This window comes from Patagioenas fasciata, chromosome 3, assembly GCF_037038585.1.
Source record: "Patagioenas fasciata isolate bPatFas1 chromosome 3, bPatFas1.hap1, whole genome shotgun sequence".
Classification (NCBI taxonomy): domain Eukaryota; kingdom Metazoa; phylum Chordata; class Aves; order Columbiformes; family Columbidae; genus Patagioenas; species Patagioenas fasciata.
The window spans coordinates 71,781,618-71,805,827 of NC_092522.1; the positions used below are offsets into that span (position 1 = coordinate 71,781,618).

General features: G+C 35.6%; 1 protein-coding gene across 4 annotated transcripts in view; it reads left to right on the plus strand.

The window, feature by feature from the left end:
• The window catches only part of TRDN (triadin), a 221,109-nt gene extending 201,185 nt beyond the window's left edge, over nt 1-19,924 (plus strand). For all 4 annotated transcript variants that reach the window (XM_071806589.1, XM_071806590.1, XM_071806591.1 and 1 more), the window contains 5 exons: nt 1,356-1,382; nt 2,492-2,527; nt 2,738-2,782; nt 3,689-3,736; nt 17,508-19,924. In XM_071806589.1, coding sequence (XP_071662690.1) covers nt 1,356-1,382; nt 2,492-2,527; nt 2,738-2,782; nt 3,689-3,736; nt 17,508-17,650 — 299 coding nt within the window. In that variant the 3' untranslated portion in view covers nt 17,651-19,924. The remainder of the gene's footprint in view (nt 1-1,355; nt 1,383-2,491; nt 2,528-2,737; nt 2,783-3,688; nt 3,737-17,507) is intronic.
• The last annotated feature ends 4,286 nt before the right edge of the window (nt 19,925-24,210 follow it).

Sequence of the window (24,210 nt, forward strand, 5' to 3'; positions counted from 1 at the left end):
GGCATATTTTACTCATGCAAGTAGTAATAGCAAACCATATTTTGCAATCAAGAGGGAGAACTCCAGTTAAGGCGTAGGGGCATGAACCTCTTTCCTAGATTTGGTGCCTCAGACAAGTATTTTTTTTTTCTCTTATGAAAATGAGAAGAGAGATTAATCCATGGGTCATGATGCAGTAACGTATCAGCTTTCAGCAACTGTGAGCATGATCATAAGCAGAACTGTAAATATTAAAGGACTTCAACAGGATAGCATTTAACAGCAACAAAACTGGCCTTTGCTGGATGCCTGTGGTACCTAAATATTGAGCACTGACATTTATGAGTCTCACTATGAACGGAGACCTGAAAGAAAGTTTCCTGAGATGTTTTAGTGAAAACCTTGCCTAATTTCTCAGTCTTCCAGTTGAAAAAACATTGACTGAAGCATTTTCTCCTTGGTCTGAGCTTCAGAACCTCGTGTTCATCTGAAGCCAAAACTCAGCATGGAGAAAATACAGAGAAAATTCAATCAAAGGAGACCTTGAAATGTTTTGTGAATATATTCGCTTTTCATCCAGCTCCAAGTTCAAAGAATAAAGGTTTTGCCTGGCTAGGGATGTTATTCTCTTTCCTTAAAATTGGGTTCAAAAATAAAACTGGGACTAATGAAGCAGCGATGTGTAAAAAATACTAGGATTCCAAATCAGTATATAATCGCATTCCTTTTATTTAAAAAGAATAATGATACCAGTGAATTTCTATACCATCACATTGACCAATTTTCATTAATTATGATGGTTATTATGATAGCATGGGAATATACCCTTCTTTTATGCTGACTGCTATGCAAGGATGTAGTCAAAATTTTTCCAGCTCTTGAGAGCTTTTACTCTTAAAAGGTAAGGCAAATTGATAATGCAGGAGAAACAGTCATAGAGGGGTGAATACCAGCTCTTCAAGGTCAGTGTCAGCCTTTGTTTGGGATGTGTGGATAAGAGGGGTAACAATTAAACTGAATGCATTTTTTTAGAAAACAGCATAGTCAACTCTAACTTTGAATACACATTTAAAAAAGAACTCTATTAAAATCTTTGCTTGCTGCAAAGATTTGGTTAGCACAGTGTTTGCATTTGCAGGAAACATTGCATGCTGGATTATAGTACTTCAAAGAGTGGAACTCTTAGCTTTAAGTGTGAAATTCAGTATACACGCCCATTGTTAAGGCACATTTCTTTGCAAATTAATATCCTGCAGAAAAAATGCAGATGAAAGAGATCTATTTAAATGGTTGCGTGCCTTGAAAAAATCACAGCACTGAACCTCGTATTCCTTTTCTTCCCCCCTTCCTCTTCATTTCTGATTATCTCCCTGGAGAGTCAACAGGTGAAACCCCAACAACAGGTAAATATTACATTTCTATAGTATGGCTTCTGGGAGGAATTAATGAACATACCAGTGTTGATTAATACTTATTATTCATCAACAATGAACCATGCTGATGTAAACCAGCATTGGTAAACTGACAGCATTGCAGCTACACAGTTTTCTACCACAGACTGTTTTGATCAGCTAATTATGTTATTTTGACCGTTCTTCATCTGCAGTATGTTTCATTGAGTGAGACACTGGTGATCAGAACTGAGCAAACTGGCATTAATCAGATAGCACATGCACCAGAAGACATTGAAAAAATGTTATTACAGCTAGTCGGGCCATATGAAGTGAAAATGAACAATTCGAAGTCAGCCTGCCAGTTTTCTGCTGTACTCAGCAGGGAATACTGAAATGGGCTCAGACGTCTGAAGCAATACACCTTATTTAATTTCAAACTGCCTTGTTGAATGGAGTCACAGAACAAATGTCTGTGTTTGTGTTCTGTGGAAAAGGATGTTGAAAAGAAAAAAAAAAGCACATGTTCTGAGTGAATGTACAATTAGAGAAAAATAAACTAAATAAATCAGAATCTACTACTGCAGGACATCAGAGTGGTCACATTTCGTGGTTCTAACAGTCCACCTAGCTCGATATCCTGGGGTGTTGTTTTGTTGGGTGGGGGTTTTGTCGTTGTTTTGGTTTTGGTTTTGTTGGTTTTTTTTTTGTTTATTTCTTTCAGATGATTGAGATCGCTCTGAAAAGAGGGTAAAAAGCAGGCAACAAGCAGAGGGTTCCTTCTCTGATACATTTTGGGAACAAATAATTACAAAATTCTGGCAGTAGTTAGGGAATTACAGAATTCTAGTGCCTGAAGCATCTATCAGGAGTTTCCAAACTGCTCTGCAACCAGCAATATTCCATTTTCAACAACTGTTCGGAATACCCAGAACTGCTACAGCTACTAAAGGTAGCAGCCACTGTTGTAATATTAGATACATTGTATATGTGCCATGAGACACATTACCACAGTTATTATTCCAGGGAAATTGCTAAGGCTTTGTGCAACATATTTATGCTAAGAGCCGCATGTTTCTGATGCCTGTCACTTAATGTTGTTTCCTTGCAAATCTTTCTAGCCACCAAAAAAACAAAGACAGCTAAGGAAAAAGAAGGTAGGAATTTACTCTGTGTGTGCTCTGATATGTAGAAGATACCAATAAAAATAGTATGAGATTACAATTTTGCATGTATTGCTGTTTGAAACAACCCCTGAAATATCTGTGTTCATTTTCAAAGGATTTTATTTGCAAACTCTAAGTAATGTTCTATTCAGAATTCAGCCAATTTACCTACCTTGAACTGTGTTACTTTTTCCTTTCTAGAAAAAGCAATTGAGAAGAAACATCTGAAAGACGAAAAAAGCAAAGGTAATAAAGGGACAATAGTCTCTGCAAACAGCAGTGAAAATGCAAACATTAGGTTTTTTCCGTGGGATTGGAAAGAGGCACTTTTTTAGTCTTCCTAAATGTGTGCAAGTAAATGAAAATGATGAAATTGTGCAGAAGTTCCCAGTAATTGAATGCCTGATGGCTCCTTTGCACATGAATATCAAGGATGACCCTCCCTGGCTGGTCCAGCACCAGCCTCTCTGCAAGGTCCTCCAGTGCCAGTTCCACAAACACACGGGGTTGTGATCCCCAGTTAGTCTGCTGTTACACTCTCTAATGAGGTGGTGCAAAGTTCATCCCCATAACTTGTGGGGTTTTTTAGATCACCAGCTTCATATTGTAGCGTAATTACATAGATAAGAAGAAGCACCTTTCACACATTAGATATATTACTTCATGGTCACCTACATTCTGACTAATCTGTTGGACACAGCACTGACTTTGCTTCCCTACAGTAATATCCAGAAAAATGGTTTCTGCTGTAGCTCTGAAGACAAATAATAGTAGTAAGTTACACTAATTTGTTAAGTTAGTGGTCTAAGACATAAATGGCTTCTCTACATTAATTAAAGACAGTGACTTGCATATAAACATTGTATGTTTATGGAAGTCCTGGTACCTCGAAGGATAACAGTTAGTTGTACTTTTGCAAGTTTGCTAAACTACTATCACAAAACAGTTGCTTTTATGGTTTTACTAGACATAAAATTTCTATATTTAAATAATTTACTAGGAAAGTCATACTCTAAAAAGATAATCTGGTGTCTATATATATTTCAATCTGTGAGTTGTTTCCAAGAAATTAGCATGTTACTTATTTAAATTTATTTAAATATTTTGGCCTGAAACGGAAGATTAATTTGTCATCTATGTTTTGTTCTTTAGGAGTCCCACCAGCAAAAGAAGTTCCACAACATCACAACCTGACATCAGGTACGTGATTTTCCTTTACTATAACAGAACTTCATTTTCTTTGCCGATATTTTCCTTTTTGGTTGTTTTTTGGTTGTGGGATTTTTTTGTTTCTTTGTTTTGGGTTTGTTTTTGTTTTGCTTTTATTGTTCTTAGTTTTGTGCTTTGGCTTGTTTTGGTTATGTTGTTGTTTTTTGTAAAGGAGATCACATTTGCGACCTTTTCACATCTGTCATTCTAATCTATGAGACAAGATGTGAGGCAAGCCAGGTACATCAAATCTATAAATAATGTTCCTGCGGAGAATGATTTGCTCAAATGGTATTTCTTTATTATCTTCCGAAACTCTTAAACATTTATTCAATTATTTACTTTATAAACCAAGTGGTCTGTAATTAATTTGGCAGTGCATTATTTAAAATATATGCTCCTCACATAAAAACTGTTCTATAATAAACCACATAAGGAAAAGCATGTACAATTTATTTTCTCTCACATTAATAAATCTTGCCTCCCATCACAGTGTGCCTTCCACCTCACCACACTCACACACACACACACACAAAACAGGTGAATAAAGCTAGGACATCTTCAGAAGAAATCTCCCTGCATTGTGTTATTGGCTACCTCCATGTTTTTCCTAGTTTATGGTAAAAATACAAATTTGTTCCAGATTCTTCACTGGTATAAATTAAACCAAATTACTTCTGTAAAACTGCACTGATTCATGGCAGACAAGGATCAAAGTCTTTAATCTCACCTGTGAGGTGTAACTGGTTTACACAGAAAATATGAACTAGATATTAATATGGATCCTTCCAGTGCAACTTTGTTGTCTTAAACTACTTCTAATCATGTAGATTGTTTTGTTGTATATGATTTTTTTCCTCTTTTGCTGTAAGTTAAATGCTTTAGAGTCCTATCTACATTATATAAAATGTGTAATATATGGGTAGTTATATGTATCTGTGTATTTAGAAATATCTATTTATCCATATATATAAACTTAAAATATTTGAATTATAATAATGGAAAACGTAGATAAGTATAAAATGAATACAAAACAATCTGACATCAAGAAACAGAAAATGCAAATTAAATGCCAATATCAAGCATCCACATGGTAACATGTGTATTTGTATGAAAATCTTTGCACCCATGGCTCATGAGACTTTGTTCTACAAGAGCAACTACATCTACATATTAGAATGACATAGATATTTTTTTTCTTTTTTCTTTTTTCTTTTTTCTTTTTTCTTTTTTCTTTTTTAATCAGGAATACAGAGTTCTAGAGTCAGATATAACCTTTAATTCATCCTAATGATTCTGTTGTTGACTCATAGATGCAGAAGATAGAATCTATGCTCGCAAAAACTTATTACTATTTTATTAATATAAAATTCATTTAGATCAGGTAATGTTGATCATAATAAATAACCAAAGATTTTGCCAGGAGAGAAAATAATTATCTTATGGAGCAAATTTCCAAATTCAGTGTGAACCAGGAATGTACAGTGGACTTTCTCCTGCACACCACATTCCTGCAAAGTTTACTCAATTCAAAAACTGTGTTACTGTTGCTTTCATTTACAGTAATTGTTAGGATCAGTTAATTTAGAATGTACACTAACATTGTATAATTGTTCCTGAGTGGGTGTTTCCCAGATCAGAAGCAGCTCTGTGCAAATAGTTCTTCATAACCAGCTTTGCAAGCAGAACTTACTGTGTAAGTGTTTTCAAACTATTTTTGTCCACTAAAAATAAGTTAGTTTTCAGACAATGGAGGAAGGGTTTCCAGAAGATCGAAGTAATTTCTCTTTGTGAATGTTGTTCTATTGTATTTGCTCAAACTGAGAATTTAGCAGTTGAGACCAAATCCTAGGTGATGTATATTTGAGTTGGAACTTGATAGCTTTTGCTTGTTCTGTTTGCAGACGAAGCTAGTGCATTTTCCACAGTGCACTGAATACTAATACTTTTTGCTGATAAATTGAAGTAGAAAAGGATTTATGCATTCTGAGCTAATCTAAAAATTTAAATAGTAAATCTAATTTCGGCTTTCAAAAGCTGAATAGATTCATGTGTTCTTAGAGTTTTGATCAGAGTCCTGTTATTTTCCTGTTATTAAAAAGCAATCAGATAAAGAAAAATAAGCAATTTAAAAAGCTGTATATATCTTCAAGTTTAGAATGCTTCACATATAAACAGAATTATAAGCAGTACTGTACCTTTCATAAACAATGGTGTTATGTGCTATGACACAAAATTTCACTCCCCTGTAGAGCTGCAAGCAATTCCTTAGAATTATTTCCCCTTTTTTCTCCTGTCCTAAATGTCAAAATTGACACTTGTACCCCGACTGAAATCACACAAAAAACATTCTGAATTCTTGGAACTTTTTTTTTTTCTTCTGTCTTATAACAAATGTATTTGCAAGCACAAAGAAGCAGATTTTTTGACTCTTGGAGTAAAATTTGAGGAGTGTACAAATTCAAATCTGTGGTAAGGACTATCTAACATACCCTTTATATGAACAGCTGTATACTTTTATACAAGTCCTAGTTTGTTCCAAGGCTTATACTAGAGTATGAAAATACAAATTAATCAAAAGTTGGTTTTGTTTATTGTAATTACTTTGTAACAGGAAATGTGTTGCATTTGTCATATAGTTAGTTGACAAGGTTGATGTTTTTACTGTGCTGTTATCTAAGCCCACAAATGTTCAAACGTGGCAGAAATAAAGAGAGGCTGTGTTGTGTGAGCACGAAAAGTGAGGAATAATGAGATTGATACTAATCTCATAGAAATTTCTTTGTTAAATTAGATAAATGTGTGGATTATTCTCAAGGTCAAAAGAAACAAACTACTCATGCTAACATCCATGTAAACAGATGTGTTGTAGTTCACGTGTCTACCCTCATATATTATTTGAGGTTTTAAACTTTCTTGGACATGTGATATTCTACACTTACTGTCTAGTAAAAGAAGTTGTACCTCTGGGAAGCTAAAATTATCTTTAAGCAGAGTTTGAACACTGTTTATATGAACATACTATACTTGCACTTTATGAACAAAAGCATTTCTCAGCTAGATTTTTCCTCGGCTCCTGTGGTGATCAAGAGCAATAGAGTTTCTCATGTGTTTTCTAGCATAAAGAGGAATCATCTCATTATATTATGAGCAAGAGATATTCAAAGATCACCACAGGAAAACCCCAGCACCTCCAGTAGATTAATTCACTGCACATATCTATTAACACATGGTGATTGGTTTCTTATTGTAAGGTTGTTTGATTGCTTTGTACTTTCTGTCTTACTGTAATATATTTTCCACTTCAAAGGTGATTTCCAAACCAGCAGAAGCAGAAATTTCTATTGAATATGATGTTTGGTACAAGAAAGAACCTTTTGAGAGATCATTAAGGATGGTTTGTCAATGCTGGTAGAACATAAACTTGTTAGCAGTGCAATGTGTAAGGGTTTTTTTGCCGTGGATCATTATTTCGAAAGAAAATGAGACCACTTGCCTTTATTTTTTCCTTGGTTCTGAAGCTTTTGAAGACTTTGGAGGAAAATATTATATTTTTCAATATTCTAATGTTGCTATTTTGGTCAATTTCATTAAGCACAAACATATTGGTACTGTTCTATAAAATAGAAGCATTGAACTACTTTAAAAATAATGCGCAATATTCAAAAAGAGAAGGCAAGAACTCCATCACTGCAGGGCAGGTAGCTCTCATCTATAGACAGGTGATGAACTGCAGATACTGTATTTTCTGCTCTCCTTGTCACCCAAATAGAAATATAGCTCAAGGAAGGGACCATTAACTGTAGCAACTGTGTCTCTAAAAGTGATAATGAAAACAGTAATAGCATCCTTGACATAATTGATATCAAAGATTCATCATTTTTTCTCACAAGAATTCAGCAATAAATCACTAGCATTAATTTTGTATTTTCTGGATATAAGAAAGGGTACCGTTGGTTGGAAAATAATATAAGGAACAGGCACTCTGACAAGTTTCAGAATGTTTTGTACAAGATCTGTGCTTATTCATTTACAGGGCTTGTGTCTATGCAGGATATTCTCGTTCAGTAAGATTTTGCAGGGTGTTCATCACTCTGCAGTACAAGCTCTCAGTGTGAGAGCAGGATGAGCTGCACACTAAGGCAGCTTGAAAGACAACCTGTGTGGAACAGCCTCCATTCTGTGGATACGCATACATGTCTCAATGTCATGCTTGTTACAATTGTGAGGACCATGGCTGCATATGTGGGTTTTCCAACAACTTGGTGTTAGTCATTGCACTATTCTGAAGCTGACTTTTAAAGAAATACCTGGAGACTAAATACTGGCAGGCTTGTATAACTAGAGACATGGAGGAATACTGTACATTAACAGTAATATCGTGATAGCTAGGTAAAATGAAAGCTATATGATCTTGCCTGAAACTGATTCAATGTCATTGCAAAACTTCTTATGGATTGCAATAAGTTTTGGAACTCAATATCTGTAAATACACACCACAAATGAGAGCAATACATCAGATTTTCTGATAATTATAAGCTCATAGATAGCTTCTCAGCATAGTGGCATTGTAATCTAAATTATGAATTATAGACATTATATTTAAATGCCCAAAGGGTAAGTTTTATCTTTGGAAACAAGGGAATTCATGGGGAGAATATAGAGGCACTTTAGCTTCCTGCTGTGTCTTCTACAGGAGAGCATCTATCTCTAGCTCTAAAATTACCTCATTTTTTATCTTTGATTATATTCGGTAATTCCATTACTTTACCTTGAGTTTATTTGTTGTCAAGGTTAGGAATTACTGAGATTGATTCTCAATCAGCCTTTCATTATGATGAGAGTTATTCAGATTCAGTTTGAAGTCCACCTCTCCAGGAAACAATCATAAGTTTTCCCAGTTATCAACACAGTGACAAAAGAAGGATTGATTCAGTTCAGTGACTATGTAGCATCTAAATATTAGCTATGTGTTAATTGCACTTGCACTTTACTAGCTCAGTCTTCCAATCACTGAGAATCTTTTCTTATTATTATGCAAAGCTTATCTGTGCTGTAACTGTGAATATACTTTACAGATCCCATCTATAGACTCTCACTTAAAATCTAGAAGAGATAAATCCTGAAGATCAATGAGTAGAGAGACTCCTTGTAAATCAATAGTGAAAATCACTCTTAAAAATATAAGGTCAGACCCAAAATATTATTTTAGAAGATTTTAATGTTCAGAACAATCTGCTGAAGAGGTTCCATAAAGCTTAAGATTTCTACATTGCTACACAAGCACAGAATTTTTTGGCCCCTACATCCCTGGTTTTGAAACTAGGAAAACTGCTGGCCTAGTACCCAGTTCCTACAAAAACTTCATTTGGATCCAGAAACTTGATTAACAACTCCTGTCTGCCTGACAAGCTTTGAGTACAACTAACCCATTCGCTACATCAGGCCCCTGACAAAATGCAGCTGTAATTACTTTGCTTTTAAAATGATGGCAAAGATGATCTTTTCTCTATACCTGTGTAGTCACTGTGTACTCTTTAAGGGGTTTAGCTGACACCCTTTCAGAATCCTCTTCACTGGAAAGACTCAGATTTATACCTTCCACTTCCCAGGAGGGTACGAGAGCTACGGAGTTACAGAATAATATGGCTGGAACACCAGCTGCCTGTTCCTCTTGAGTTTGTACAATTCCAGATCCATTAATACAAGAGTTCTTGGTGCTAGAGGCTAATAGATAAGATTTATCTATTTCTTATAAAGATCTGTTTCTGCTTCAGAAACTTCTTTTCATAAAGTACTTCAAAATGGTTACTGGGTAAAATTTAAAAATAATTCTGGACTTATACTATCAGGCACATCTAGTAACATATGCAGCTAGTTCTGTGGCTCATGCACAGATACAGCACTAAATTTAATATCTGGAGAGTTTTGCAGTCCATAATGGAGTAATATTTGCTGTTGTCGTTGGAGACATTATTAGACCTCTCCCATATTTGATAATGTACCCTCTGAACTTGGAATGGTTGTTTACATCAAAAGGCAATGAGCAAAATTCTACCAGGGAATATACTAAGGGAAAATTCAGAGTCCAGAGAGAGATCCCAGAAAGAACAAAGGATCTTTGATGAAAAAATGAGTTGGAAGATGAGCAAAGTTGACAATGAGGTAATCAAAACTGGGGTTTTTTTACAATTAATTTATGAAATGTTTGCCTCTCATGTTAAGCCTAAAGATGATTTGCCTAATGAATTATTAGAGAAACACCCATTTTTATATAAATGTAGGGATAAGTTGGTCTAACTAAAAAACAGATGAGGGTCACAGCCTATGGAAAAAAAGGCTATGAAAAAATACATTATTTAGTGTGCTGGTTTAGATACAGTAATGAGAATCTGATTTGCCTAACTTAGCAAAATGAATCCAATTAGTAATGTTAGTTATGCCTGTTGGACAATTATTTAATTCCCTTCCTCTTAACTAGGTCAAAACATTTCACTAAAATTAAAATAAGTGGCTCCGTGCATTTATAAATATAGACTGAACTTGTGCCAAGTCAAGTGAAAAAATATATATCACAGTATGAGTCTCTGAATGATTTTGCCACAAATGAAATATCAATATCTAATATCTTAATGTTTCTCACTGTTAAGTTGGTTTTGCCCTTCAGTTTGACTGATATCTCTTCTCAAATCACACTGTAAGTAAATAGAAGTATATGTTATGTATTTCTGTGACATATGTTATGAAAGCAAATTTCTACACAAAATGTAATTCTTCAACAGTTTTCTGAGGCAGAGATGATTTAATCTTTGCTTCAGATAAATGGCCATTTCTTCAAACCCCTCTTAAACTTTAAGAAAAAATTCCTCTGTCATATCCCTTCTTTTCTAAAGTGGACATTGCTTAAAGGACAAAGCAACTGTCTTACATTTTATCAACATAGATTTTGATTTTAAATATTTATCAGCTGAAAAACAGGCATCCTGATATTAGAGTGAGTTCATGCATCTAGTTTATCATCAGTATAGTCAAAACCAGTGGACAAATCATAATTATGTGATGTAATTCTTAATTAGTGAGACCAGAACTGACAGCAGATGCCATGAAATATTTTAGAGAAGCCAGCCTATTGAGCTCCTACAGTTTCTTTACATTTTTTCTTGCTCCTAGACATGTGCAAATTCAGAGTGAGGAAGACATTATAATTTAGCTATATCTTTCGTTTTAAGTAGCACACGGGCACAGATCCGAGCCTCTTAATCATAAGTCTTTAAATAAAGGCATATCTGCACCACAAGTGCCATGGTCAAGGAGAGGGGAACTTGTTCAATGGGTTACTCATCCCTTCAAAATCTGAATCTCCTCCTAGCATTATGTCATTGATCTGGAACTAAATCCAGACGGCAATGCTTCTAGTGTCTGATGTTAAATAGGATGAATTTGGGCCGAACGGGGTTTGTCAGTAGTATGGTTCAAGTACTTGAGTTTTTCTTGTCATGAAGTGCTGCTACTCCCAGCAGAAACATTCTCACTGAGGAAGATAAATGTGTATACATAATGCTACATGCATCCAAAAATCCCCTGTATTAAAAAAAGTTTTTCAGTTACAATGGCAACTGAAATGAACAAAGTACTTGTATCATTCAAACACCAGTTTCACTTTCATTAGTTGCTTAACTGTCTTATTCACTGCTTCCCTTCCCTACTCTCTCTTTACCCCTCTGCTCTCCCCTTCTCTCCATCCCATACCTTCACAGCTGAAGAAATATCTGGCATTAACTTCCAGTCATTTGGTATCCATTCTTGTTAACATGACAAGATTCCTGATTTTTTTTTTACCACCTTCTTTGGTTTTATACATTTTTGTGGCATAAATGTTTTTGTATGTGAAGTTTAAACCAATCTTTTAGTGACTGACAGTTCATTAGAAGCAATTATTTTAATGCAATATGTTGTAATTACATTAATTGAACATGCTGGCCGTAGGAATGAGCCAACAGAGACCATGTCACGTCAACATGCCTAAGATACATGATCAGCACACAGTGCATCCTATTAAGACACTGTCATCGTTTATTGAGCAGTAGGAATAAAATCCAGTTCTGTATTGCTGCCCACCAAATACCACTGTAGTCTCATGTAATTACCACTGTAGTTTGTGAAAAAATCCAAGAAATTTTCATGCACTTTGGATCAGGCCTACATTACTTTTTGGTCCTTCTTAAATAGCATTCCTTGAATGATTCATTCACTTGCTCCCGTGTTTTAGTAATAAAACACATAATGCCAGCACCGGACTCCTTTGGAAGCTCAGTGCTAGCAAGATTGTAAATACTGTGTACTCTGATCGTTGCTATGCTTTGTTGGAAGTCTCTATATTACCACATACGTGTCACACTGTTACATCTTGCATGGTTTTACTGTCTAACACAAAGAATTTTTAAATGAATTTTGGGGGAATGTCACACTTTGGAGATATTCACACATTTTTGTAAGAGTAACGTGGTTTGTGTGCAGTGACCATAACATTGAATATAACACATTTCACTAAACATGCAACTTATATATCCATTAAGCCTTCTTACTAGACAGTGCAAGAGCCAGTTAGCAAAATACAGATTTTTTTTGTTCCCTTAAATGATTGCTAGGTGTCACCTATCACATTCAAGCTAAAAGAAATAATTAATATCACATTTTATTGTAGAAATTGGTTTTGTTAGAAAGAAGGTCTCATTTGCTGAGCTTTGTTGTTATGTTTTCAAAAGAGCTCTGACTTTGATAAGTAACAAATCATAATTGATTTTAACTAGTTCTGTTCTTGGGATTTCTGCATGTTTTTACTGTGGTGATTTTTTTCTCCTGTAATGACACTAAATATGGCCAGAGTGACCTTCTAGCGCTATTGATTCGATAGATTTACATGTTTTATACTGAGAAAGTGTTATTAAAGACATGTATTACTGACTTTGTACTGATACTATTTTTGTCCCACTGATTGAAACACTGATAAAGACTGGTTTGTGCATTTAGCAATATTTCTGAATTAGAACCACAGGTACTCATAAGGCATGGAAGAATCTTCTGGGTGGTTTTTGCTCATTGTTGAGCAGAATTTCTGAGAGAAAGTGTGTTTATTCTTCTAAAGTATAACTATTTTACCTACTCCAGGCCTTGAAGTCCCATGATGCTTGAAAAAGAGTTGTTAAGGAGAATATGTGCATGATCTGAGTACTTATGGCTGTAATAACAATGTTGTTTCTAGTATTTAACTCTGCTACTGAAACACCTTTAGTATTTTTGATTAAATAACTTATTGTCTGACAGACCCTCTGCTAAAATAGATATGAAAACTTGGATGGTGTTTTCAAAGATCAGCAATTGCATTATATCACAGACACTTTAAAAGTAGCTTTGAGAGCTACTTTCTGACCATTCTCAATTTTTATTCCCTTATTCAAGAAACAAAATAAGATGCAAAAGAACTATCCTCATGGGACAACTGCTTTTATTCCCTTTACTGTCCATGCATTTTCTATACAAAGCTAGAAAAATGTCATTTTAAGGGGATATTTTTAGATATATAAAATTGATTTATAGTGATAGTGTTATTTCTTGCTTATGTGTAATGGACATAAAAAGTATTCTCCTATTCACCCCCTTCCTTCCCATTAAACATTGTAGTTCTTGAGAATGGCAGTAGTGTGGCTGTATAGTATGCTCGATAGTAAGAAAGGAGTTGAAAAGGATTTCTCAAAAAAAAAAAGATAAATCTGATTTTTTAATCAAACTGTGTTGTCTTGAGTAGCCAGGTGTGTTTCCGTCCAAAGGGACCTCACTAGGCTGGTTTCTTCCTTTCTGCTGAAGAAATGAAAGTGTCAAGAAAGAGTTTTTGCAATATTCCTCACATTGTTTGAAACCAGCCCTCTGTGTAAGATGCATGTCACTTAGAGATCAAGAGCACATATAAGGTCGCTGGGATATTTTTATAATTTATTGGATATCTATGGAACATAGTTAGCATTTCCTTTTGACCAGACCTAAACAGCTTCACACAAACCCTGAATCCACGGGAGATTGTGTTTCTCTGCTTCCTGGAACTCATCTTGGCTATTCTCATTCCAAATGGCTTTCCACCTTGGCAAAAATAACTTTAAAAGATCAAGAATAGTTTAAAAGATTTCTCTGTTTTTGTGAGAAAAATGTCCCCTTTCCTTTCACAAAGTGAAAAACAAAGAAGCAAATACCACCTTCTCCAGTTTTTCAGAAACAAATTAGTTGTCAGATGTCTTTATGTAACAACATTTTGTTAAAAAAAAAAGAAAATCTACACTTTTCCAGCACTGACTTTTTTTTATTTCCACTGTAATATTCATAAGGAAATTTAAGTAATTATATGCATTCTCACAATCCATGTCCTAAACAAAAACATAAAGCCAGATATAAGGCTGGTTTTGTCTCAGCTAAGCTGACAAAAGACATCTAGTGTTAAACCGCATGTTTTGCTCCTAATCTTCATCTTTTCCTGGTAACATTTGCCCTGAAGATATGAGACAATACATTGAAAGTGAGAACCCTCTTCAGTTTAAAAGGCAAATTCTGTATTCACATTGAATGTGGGAATAAGAAGACAGAATGGGATGCATTCATAGTCTTACTTGCATGTCAAAATTCAATTTGTTCTCCTGGCTATGGCTTGTATCTTAACACTGTTGCAGATTCTGATACAGATACAGTTCCAAAGACATTGAAATTTGTTTGAATTAAGTTTTCATCTGCATGTTTTGCAGCTCAGATTTGCATGATAAAGCAACCTAAGGACAACATTAAAGTAAATACTGAAATAGCACATAGCAAAAAACAATCTACAAAGAGAGTAGGGGCAAAAAAGGCTTTATTTAATAGTTTGAATATCATACAGAACCTGAAAATGCCTTCTTCCTATACCTGCATTTGGAAGCACAGCACCTTGCTTCCCAAATCTTGTACTCGGATAACAATATCTACTAGATCTCACATACAATACAATGTACCAAAATAGTTCAGTCTTTGTCACCCCAAGAATCACCCAGCCCAAGCACTTTGCCAGATTTGTGTTGGTCTCCTGCCATGGCCAACCACTGTTTTCACTTGAGCAGTCACGGTCTTCATCATGTCTTCTGATCTTAGTCTCATCACCATTGACAGAAAGGGTAGATGTCTTCTGCCCTTGACATTGCCCCTTTAGTCTCCTAGGATACTGGCACTTTTTAAAGAAAACGATTTTTAATACCAAGAAAATAATTAATTTTTTTTTCCTTTTTTTCTTTTTTTAAAATATACCTATATTCTTCTTTTGGGTTTCTTTGGCAAAAAAAAACAGAAGCTCAACATTCAGTTAATTTCAGCACTGGAAGTTTCACCACAGGTAGTTAAATATGGTAACAAATAAATTACTGGAATTAGAATCTTATGCAACAAAGTAGCAAGCAAACAAACAAAATAAGAATATTTGCTGCCATCCCTATCTCTCCTGAGTTTCTCCTTTATCTTACATTTTCCTGACGTGTTCTGAAGACAGATGATAAGTAACAGGCTATGTAAACATTTGAATGTCACTTCAAAATGTTGTACTCAACATAAGTACATATCAGTCAAACAACAGGGCTCACTTCACAAACATCACAGGTCTCTCAGAAATAACACAATCAAGGGTGACCTATAACATTACACATTCCAAATGCACATAAATTTTAGATTTTTTTTTATCATGTTCTGCGACTCTTCTTTGAATGTAGTAATACAGCCCACTGTAATTAGTTTGTGGTTGTTGGCCAAGTTGTAAAAATCTGAAATTTTGCCCTTTCCTTCTGTGAATTTAGTGGCTTTTAATAATAAACTGTGAGGCTGTCAAACGGAATGGTTGCATTGACCAATACTACCGGTGATTTTAGAATGATGATCATATAACACCTCTGGAAAATGCTGTAGTGTCAGGCATGCTATACTTGCAATATATAACCATGTTTAAAATGTTTGTAAGTATGTAGCTATATAAGCCAGTATGTATCAGGACCTTGTGACTGTATGTAAAGAAAAAGAGCTATTTTTTTTTGTCTTCTAATTGCATGTAAAATACAGGAGATTTAGTCATTTTTATTAAGTAAAATATTTATTTGCCTTTATTTGGGTTAGCAAGTGCATGATACCCTACTTGACTCCTTCAAAAAGAAGAGAGAGTTTTGATTTTTTATTTTCATTTTTATATTCATAAGAGCAGTATGCAGAAATAATTTCCATTTAAACAGAGAAAGGTGAGTTTTAATTGGCAGATTTCTTCCTATAAGGCATTTCTCTTTATCACCAGTACCTCCTGGAAGTAAAGATGAGAGGGTTGTGTGTTTGGGCTTTTTTTTAAGGTCTGATTAAAAAAAACTGACAAAGCACTTTGGTAGGAAAGTATTGGTTTTAATCATAGTAGGTTTAATAACAATATACTACTGTTAGTTTAGTTTTACTAACAAAAGTTACCTTACTTCAAAGATGGAATAAGTCTATTTGTTGAAAATATAACATTCCCCAGAAACTTTCTGGTCTTGCCCAAGTGCAACTGTAAAATGGCCAATGGTAGAGGACATCATGGCACATCCACCATGCATCTTGTCTATGGCTGGTCAGGCCTCAGAGAGGAACCTTGGTTGGTCACATTGGGGCTGTGAGCTCTGGTCATGGGAGTTGCTTTGCCTCTGTTTTCTGTGGAAATCTCAGATTCATCTCACAGAGGAACAAGAGAAATACTGAAAATTTGGGGGAAAAAATTGTTTCCATTCTTAGATTTAGTGGAAAAGCGGTAAGTCATTTGCAGAAGGATCTGATTTCCAACTCAATTTTCAAGTGTGCTTTTTAGATAACAAATGCTTAACCTTTATGTGCACCAGTCAAGAATACTACAGAGGATAATATAACTGAATTGAGTGTACTGGCATTTCTGACACACCACTCTGTGTTCCACCATTGCCAGGCAATGAATAAACCATTTTATAACACAGGGAGTCCTGAGACCTGGAGTCCATCTCAGATTAGAACTGTCACATTGAACAGCTTCTTTCTTCCTCCTTTTTTTTTTTTTTTTTTTTGGATATGGAATAAATGGTGGAGGAAAGAAAAAGGCATTAGGAAATCAGTTGCCTGAAAACTAACTTGTTTCACATGCTAACACTTCTTCAATAATTTTCCCAAACACATAACTGACTAATAGTTATCTTTTAAAATCTTTAAAATATTAATCTCAGAGTGCAACCTCAGCTTTTTTAACAAATTAGGCCAATTCCATCTGTGCTAAAGTATATGTTCTTGAAAGTATGTGTTTCTTTCAAAATGTAATGGAAAGAAGTGTGACTACGCAGACTAATGCGCAAAAAATCAAAAGAGAGAAAACCTCCCTGATTGTGAAAGACTGGGAAAGAGATACTGTCACTTATTATGCCTCTTTTCAGAATAATAATTTGAAACCTAATAAAACATGCCATAGTCACTATTAGATGAGAGTCCTTCTGGAACTCTTCAATGTATCTGAAAGTGGCTGTGAAACAGAAAATATATATGTGAATTTTGGGGGCTTCTATTCAGCTATCCCAAAATATTCTGGGAGACCTAGGACTATGACACTGAGAGAAATGATGGATTCGAGTGTGAAATTGTCAAAGAAAATGTGTGTGAAAGAGCATGGAATATGACGCCAGTTTGGAAGACATAAACATTAACCGCCTCTTCCTTCTTTTCCTAGCTCCTGTCCGCTACTTTCAGTGTGTCTTCCTAAATGGACCTAATGGATTTGGACTGCAATTTCCCACTAATCCCCCTTCAAACAAGGAAGAAAAGACTCACTCAAAGGCTTCCAAGAGAAAGACAAGGAAACCAGGGCAGTAGAAAGACTGAGTCCTGTGGTTGCTCACGTTTTGCACTTTATCTTTTCTGCCGGGGTTCACAGTAGCTACAGTGGTACTGCTTGTTGCAAGAATGTGATCCACTTGGACACGTGTACCTGGAAACAGTTTCCATGGGCAGAGGCAAAACAAACAGTAATGAACTCTATTTGACAAAGGTAGAACCATGAAAGTGCCCCATTTCTTGTGGAAATGCAACGTTAACAAAGTGTTGACCTGATTGTGTGTGTGTGTTTTCCTGCCTCTTTTGCTCTTCTTGTTTTTCTTTAGCTACCTGCTCGGCATTGAAGTGAGTCTGTTTTCCATTTTAATCTTATCTCAGGAGTGAAAGGTTGAATGTAGCTCTTGTATCAGCAAGATTGCAAGACTACCTGCAATCCTAAATCATTTCTTCTTCATGTTCAATCAGACTGATGACAGGAAAAAGCCTCACTAAGTCATGAAAATGTGCTCTGTGACTGGTGCTATTTTTATGTCTCATTGACCAGTGTGGTCTGAAGCTCACACTTGCTCTGAGCCCTTCAGTATAGTATCAGTACATTGACTCCACAAGTCATGTTAATGATGAATATTTCTGTTAAACTTGAAGCAGCAAAAGCCTAGTCTGTTTGCCCTGCCTGTTTGAGAAATAAACAGTCTTTCCTTTCTAAAACCCAAAGTGAGCAGAGAAAGTGAAACAACATGGCAAAGGTGAGGAAAACCAACATGAAGGTCCCAAGAAACAGATTAAATAATTTTAATACTTCTACTTTTCTTCTGTGGGTAAATCACATAGACTTGTAGAAAACACCAAGTAAATGGATAATACACCAGCCAACACTAAAGTAACCCAGATTTCCAATAGGTAAACATGACAGTTTGATGCAAACTCAGATCAGTGAATAAGAAGTGTGTCAGTGAACAAATGTACATTTCTGTAGAAATAAAGGACATGTTACCTTAGAGAAAAAGAAGGGATGGCATATGATCCATTTGAAAGCACATGACTGAAAACTGGCATCTGAATTGTCTGTACATCTGGCAGTGTAAATAATCATGCATTTTTGCAAGCTGCTATTTGTTTGCATTTCCTTACTATTTTTTTTTTTTTGTGCATTTAGTCTGTGAAATGTACAGCAGTGACCTTACATAGCTAGCTGGTTAAGTAGCATGATGCTCTTTGTACAACCCAGCTACTTGTAGATTCTGATCACACCAGTAGCTATATACTGCTTTTTTATTTTTAGCATTTAAGGATAACATCAGCCCCTTCCTTCATCCCCTCTCCGTGCCAACTCATTCGTACTTTAATCAAATAATTGACTGACACGAGTTCTGGACAACTGAGTCTTTGGCAGGTTAATGCAACTGGGAAAGATTTCTTTTTACACTGCTGGGTCAGGTTGATAATGTCTGATTACTGGCCATGGCCCTATAGAAACTGGGTTCTTGGTCTTAATGTGCTCTCATAGTGCACAGATCTTGTGCTGCAAAAAACCCTCATTGCAACAAGTTGTCTAGACAGTGATTTCTGGAAGGAAGTAAGAACATGTCCTGCCCTATGAGCAGCTCTTCCCACATAGGAGCATACTGCAGATAGAAGTGTGAATGCCTCCACTGTCACTGTGAAATCTGCTCTGGAGACAGAGTTGTCAACAGAGAACATTTCATGGTAAAACGACAATCTTTAATTTTCTTTCAGTGGGCCTTTTTATATTCCCAGTCACTTTTTTCCTTTCCAATTTGTGATTTTGTATATATTATATTTTTTGTCCTAGGGTTTTACTGTGGAAGTGATCTTAAAGTGAGATTATAACTTTCTGAAATCAGTTAATTTAATTTGAGAGTTTACCTAATTCAAATAAAACTGACAAAATTTAAATATACTGTAAGATGCGGGGTTTTAGCTTCTTTTGGCAGAATAAATTTTGTTCATTATTAGCCTTAATCCTTTCTTCCCATTTGATTGGGACATGTCAAAAATATGTTCAAGGTCTCATTTCCATAATGTTTTAATTTGATATCTGAAAGCTTTGGAAATATTAACAATTAATTTCACTGAATAAGTGATATAAAATCAGTCATTTATTGTTTTCCAAACTCAGTCACTGCCTTGAAGAATGGGAGAAAGAGGTGCACTCTTGAAGTGGAAAGCATTTTTCTCTTTAAATTCACCTGGAAACTTTAAAAAAGTTGAATTTCATGTTTTTACTCAAATTAGCCTGAAATTTTGCAAAATCATATGCTGATTGTTATCTATTTTGGAAAATAAACAATACAAACCGAGTTTCAGTGGTTGTGATATGTTTTCCTGCGAATCCAAAAGTGGAGGAAAAGGATTTACGTGAGTTTTCTATACCTGCTAAGTATATACAAATCTTGTGAATACAAAGATTCAGCATTTCTTACAATTAGGCTGGAAAATGAATCATTCAGCATTGTATTTATTCCTAATGAGATTTTTGCAATGCTCATCTTGGCTAGTCTTTTTGAAGACTTTGTGGATTACACTCTGACATTCAAAAAGCTAAATGGTTGCTGCCGTCTTTCAAGATAGGACTTCATCTGTACCAAAATCACATATGTTCATCAAAGTGGTCATTTAAAGTACAACTGCACAGCCAATACGGACAAACCTGCAGGCTTCAGTGACTACTCTGGGGTCCAGACAACTGAGAAAATGACCATCAAGAAACTGAGAGAGTAAAAATGGTGAGATTTTTCCCCCTGCCTCCCATAGGAGCTATGGCTTCCCTATGTCAGCAATTACTAAATCAGGTGAGCTGGTGCATGAACCAGACTACAGCCTGAAGTCACTACAGCTGCAATTGCACCGCTTTGCATTGGGGTTCAGGAGTCTTTTGTCCCATGGACTTTGGTGAGACTTCCCACGTGGGAGGTTTGTGACTCAGCAGTTTGGCTGTGCAGGTCGATCAGTATCTCTAATACCTTCTTCTCAAAAACACACACCTTTCTGTGAGATGCTAAAATCCTGCTGAAGTCAACAGGGGCAGCGAATTTCCAACTACTCTGAAAATTAAGACTTGACCAAGCCCAATGAGATCAATTTTGCAGTGCTCAGCCAAGAGTAAGTTGCCCACCCCAGAACTGCCTACTCTTGCTAGTGCAGTCCATGGACTTGGTCCACAGCCCTTTCACGTTCAGTGTTTCGCACTCCTACCCATGTCACAGACGGAGTCTGATTTTGTCAATTTTAAAACTGTCCAGCAAATGAAAGCTTTTCTCAATGGCTCGCTTCTATTTTTCCAGTTGCTGACACAATTTCTGAGGTTGGAAGGTCTGTGTAAGAAGCTATTTTGGTGATTTAGGGTTTTCACTTAGAACACAAGACAGAACAGACATAACTTGTACATCACCACAAAGATTTATCTCATTGAGCCCCAGCTCCAGAACTACACTGCTAGGATTTTTATACACAGCCATTTACTACTCAGTATAGTCTAGTTTAGATGCCAAATTCCCTGCAGAAAAACTCTGTGACAATTTACTTTAATCCAACATAATACAAGAAGTGCAGTAAGCACAGTTGCAGAGGGATGTCTTTATCTACCAGGACATGGGCATTCAGGAGAGCAGCTGATTCCCTTTCTTATCTTACTTAATGCTTTCCTTCCACTTCAGTATCCCACTGTGTTATCCACTCAGTATAGTGAGAAATGAGTGAAAGACTTACTCCTTCAGGGAGAAGCCTGGTTGTTTAAGCTGCTTTGGATTTAAGACAGTCAGCTGATGGCTACCCACAGTTACATACCATCAGCAGCACTTCTTTCCAAGGATTCAAGATTTTGGAAGCCAAGAAAAGAAGTAAAAGCAAAACAAGAATAGTAATGGGTGAAGCAGAAAGTGAAGGTGTGAGGGGCTGATAACTGATGAAATGAAAGGAAATATCAAATGCCTTATCAGGGTTCCTAGGCAGGAGCTATATATAAAAGAAGAATAATTTGCTAAAGATTCAGCTTTGAGAAGTGATATTTCTGCCACCTTTTAGTTGTCCAGAAAGAAGAAACACAAAGGTAAATGAAAATATGAAGCATGTATTATTTATACACCTGAAAAGGTCATACCATCCATTTATCCTGAGTAAAGTTCTCCAGAAATTCCTAATTAGTCAAATAGTTAAGGAGTCATATTATTCATCTGCAGGCAAAACCTGCTTACACAGAGCATACCTCTCAATACAGAAGTCTTAGCTTTTCAATTAAAAAAGGAAAGAACATGACCTTCTGTGGTTTTTCTCTTGGTTTATGGATTTCTGTGTATGCTCATTGCTTGTCATACATCCTTTACACAACAATCTGTTCTGCAGTACTTGCATCCTAAGAACTCTGTTAGTTATCATTGTAAATAATTCTCAGGAGTTTTTTTCAGTTTCCAGTCTTGTCTTTTATTGCGATAGAAATGAGTAAAATTTTTAGAACACAATTTTATTTTGCCTGGTCCAAAAACTCAGAAATTTAATTTACTCGGTGATGTTTTCTTTTGCAAAGATATTGACATCACTTTTACTATGTATGGAGGCTGAGGGGGAAGAGGTTCTGTTTTACCAACACTCACTAGATACAATGCCTTTACAACTTTGAGCCTGTTTCTTTGCATGAGTTGCTTGTTCTCAAAAGGAAAAATATCTCCTTGATCATATGACCAATATGACCCCTGTGATCTCGTTGGTTTGGTTCTTGTTCTGTGTTAAGAAAAACCTAAGTGGTCTCATTTTCTGTAGAAGATAGTCTGTCCACAGGCAAACTTCTTTTTAGATTTGTTTTTACCAGAAATCTTCTCCTAATCTTCTTCTCGGAATGGCTAGTAGTAATAAACATGCCCGTATCCTGAACATTGGGGTTTTCTCTCAGTCACCACTAGGAAATCTTATCAAATAATATTGTCTGGTGTCTGAACCCACAAATCACTGAATGTGGTTAGTAGTGGAGGTAATATGCAGCTTCTTCCTGATAAGTGTGATGTTTGCTTTTATAACTCTAACATTTTCTCTTTTTGTGTGTGTGTGTGTGTGTGTGTTAAATTTTGCTCAGAAATTATAAATACATTTATTCTCCCATCTATCCCATTCTAAGCACCAGCTAGCAGAAAAAGCAAAGTTTGAAACCAAACCACCAAATGGAAAAATTGTAATTTTGGTGAAGGGTAAACAGAAACACTTTGAACAGAGGAGTTTTTATTCTGCAGAGAGGCATTACAAAATTAAGGTCTTCTCAGTTTTGGACCTGTCAAAGACATTGGAAAATAAAGCTACTGACATTAATATTCCAACACATTTCCCAGCTGAATGACAAAGATATAAATGCACATTTTTTGTGCAACCCACCTCCTGTGCTTTTTTTTCTTTCAGAAGATGAACAATGCATAGGAGGAGTCTTGAGCACCATGCTGTTAAATTAGAGCTTAGCTGTAGCATTTCAATGAAGAAAAGGCAACATGAAGACAACTTGATGAGAACCTTCCTTGTACCTCTCTAAATAACGTATCTTCCTGTCAAAGTGATATGACCATCCTTTCTAAAACAACTGAGTCCTTTTGTTCTCTCCTTGACCTTGATGTAAGTGGGTGTAAATTTGGCTTGAGAAAATCTGAATAAATCACTACTGCTTGGTGATTTTCTAGACTGTGGAATACAGTGTTCTGCTGCCATATATATGTATATACAAGTGTATTACACAGATATACTGTCCTTGCATACCTATCACTGACATTTCAATTGGAATGAAAACATTCTCTGATAAATGAAATTAGTAAACTAGAACAAGAAAGCTGGAGTGGTGAATCAAATAACATTAACTGCTCTCTTTTAATTAAAAAAAAATACCACTAATTAAAATATCTGAGTTTTTTTCTACGAAGATTTTAAGATCCTAAATGTTCAAATCAGTCAAATCTTCTTCCTTTTTAGTTAATTGTCAAAAGTGCTTTTCCTGTGAATACCTTGCCAACTTATTTCTCATCTCTGGGCACAACCAACAGAAGTTAATAGAATTCCATAGACTTTAAGGACATTTAGATCTAACCCTGATTCCACGTTTTTCAAACAGATTGATCATTTAGCTAATCATTTTGGAAGCTTCCCCAAAAAACAAAAGAGAAAATTGAAGTACCGAAACGTATTTTCAAATATTTGTTTTCAAAACAAAAGCAGAAAAGGCACTTGGAAAATTAGTATCAATGACAATGAGGTTATTAAATGTTAAATATCATGAAAATGAAACATCTGGGTTCTTCAGCTTCCAGGAAATAAAACCAACAGCATGCCTCTAATTGCCTGAAACTTAATGATTTAAGGAAAAAACAGTCTGGCATTTTCAGTTTATAGCAGTGCTGCTGATGTCCTATAGTTCCAGTGGGTTACAATTAGTGAGAATGATAAATAAGTCCATGTAATCATAGCCAGAAATATTGTAAAATTAATCCAGGTACGGGAGACCAATTCACATATTTCACAGGGATATTTTACAGATTCATCTGTTTGTGGGCAGTTGTGTCATGGACAATAGTGATTGACACACTACAAAAAATAGGGTTTCTGCAATTTAG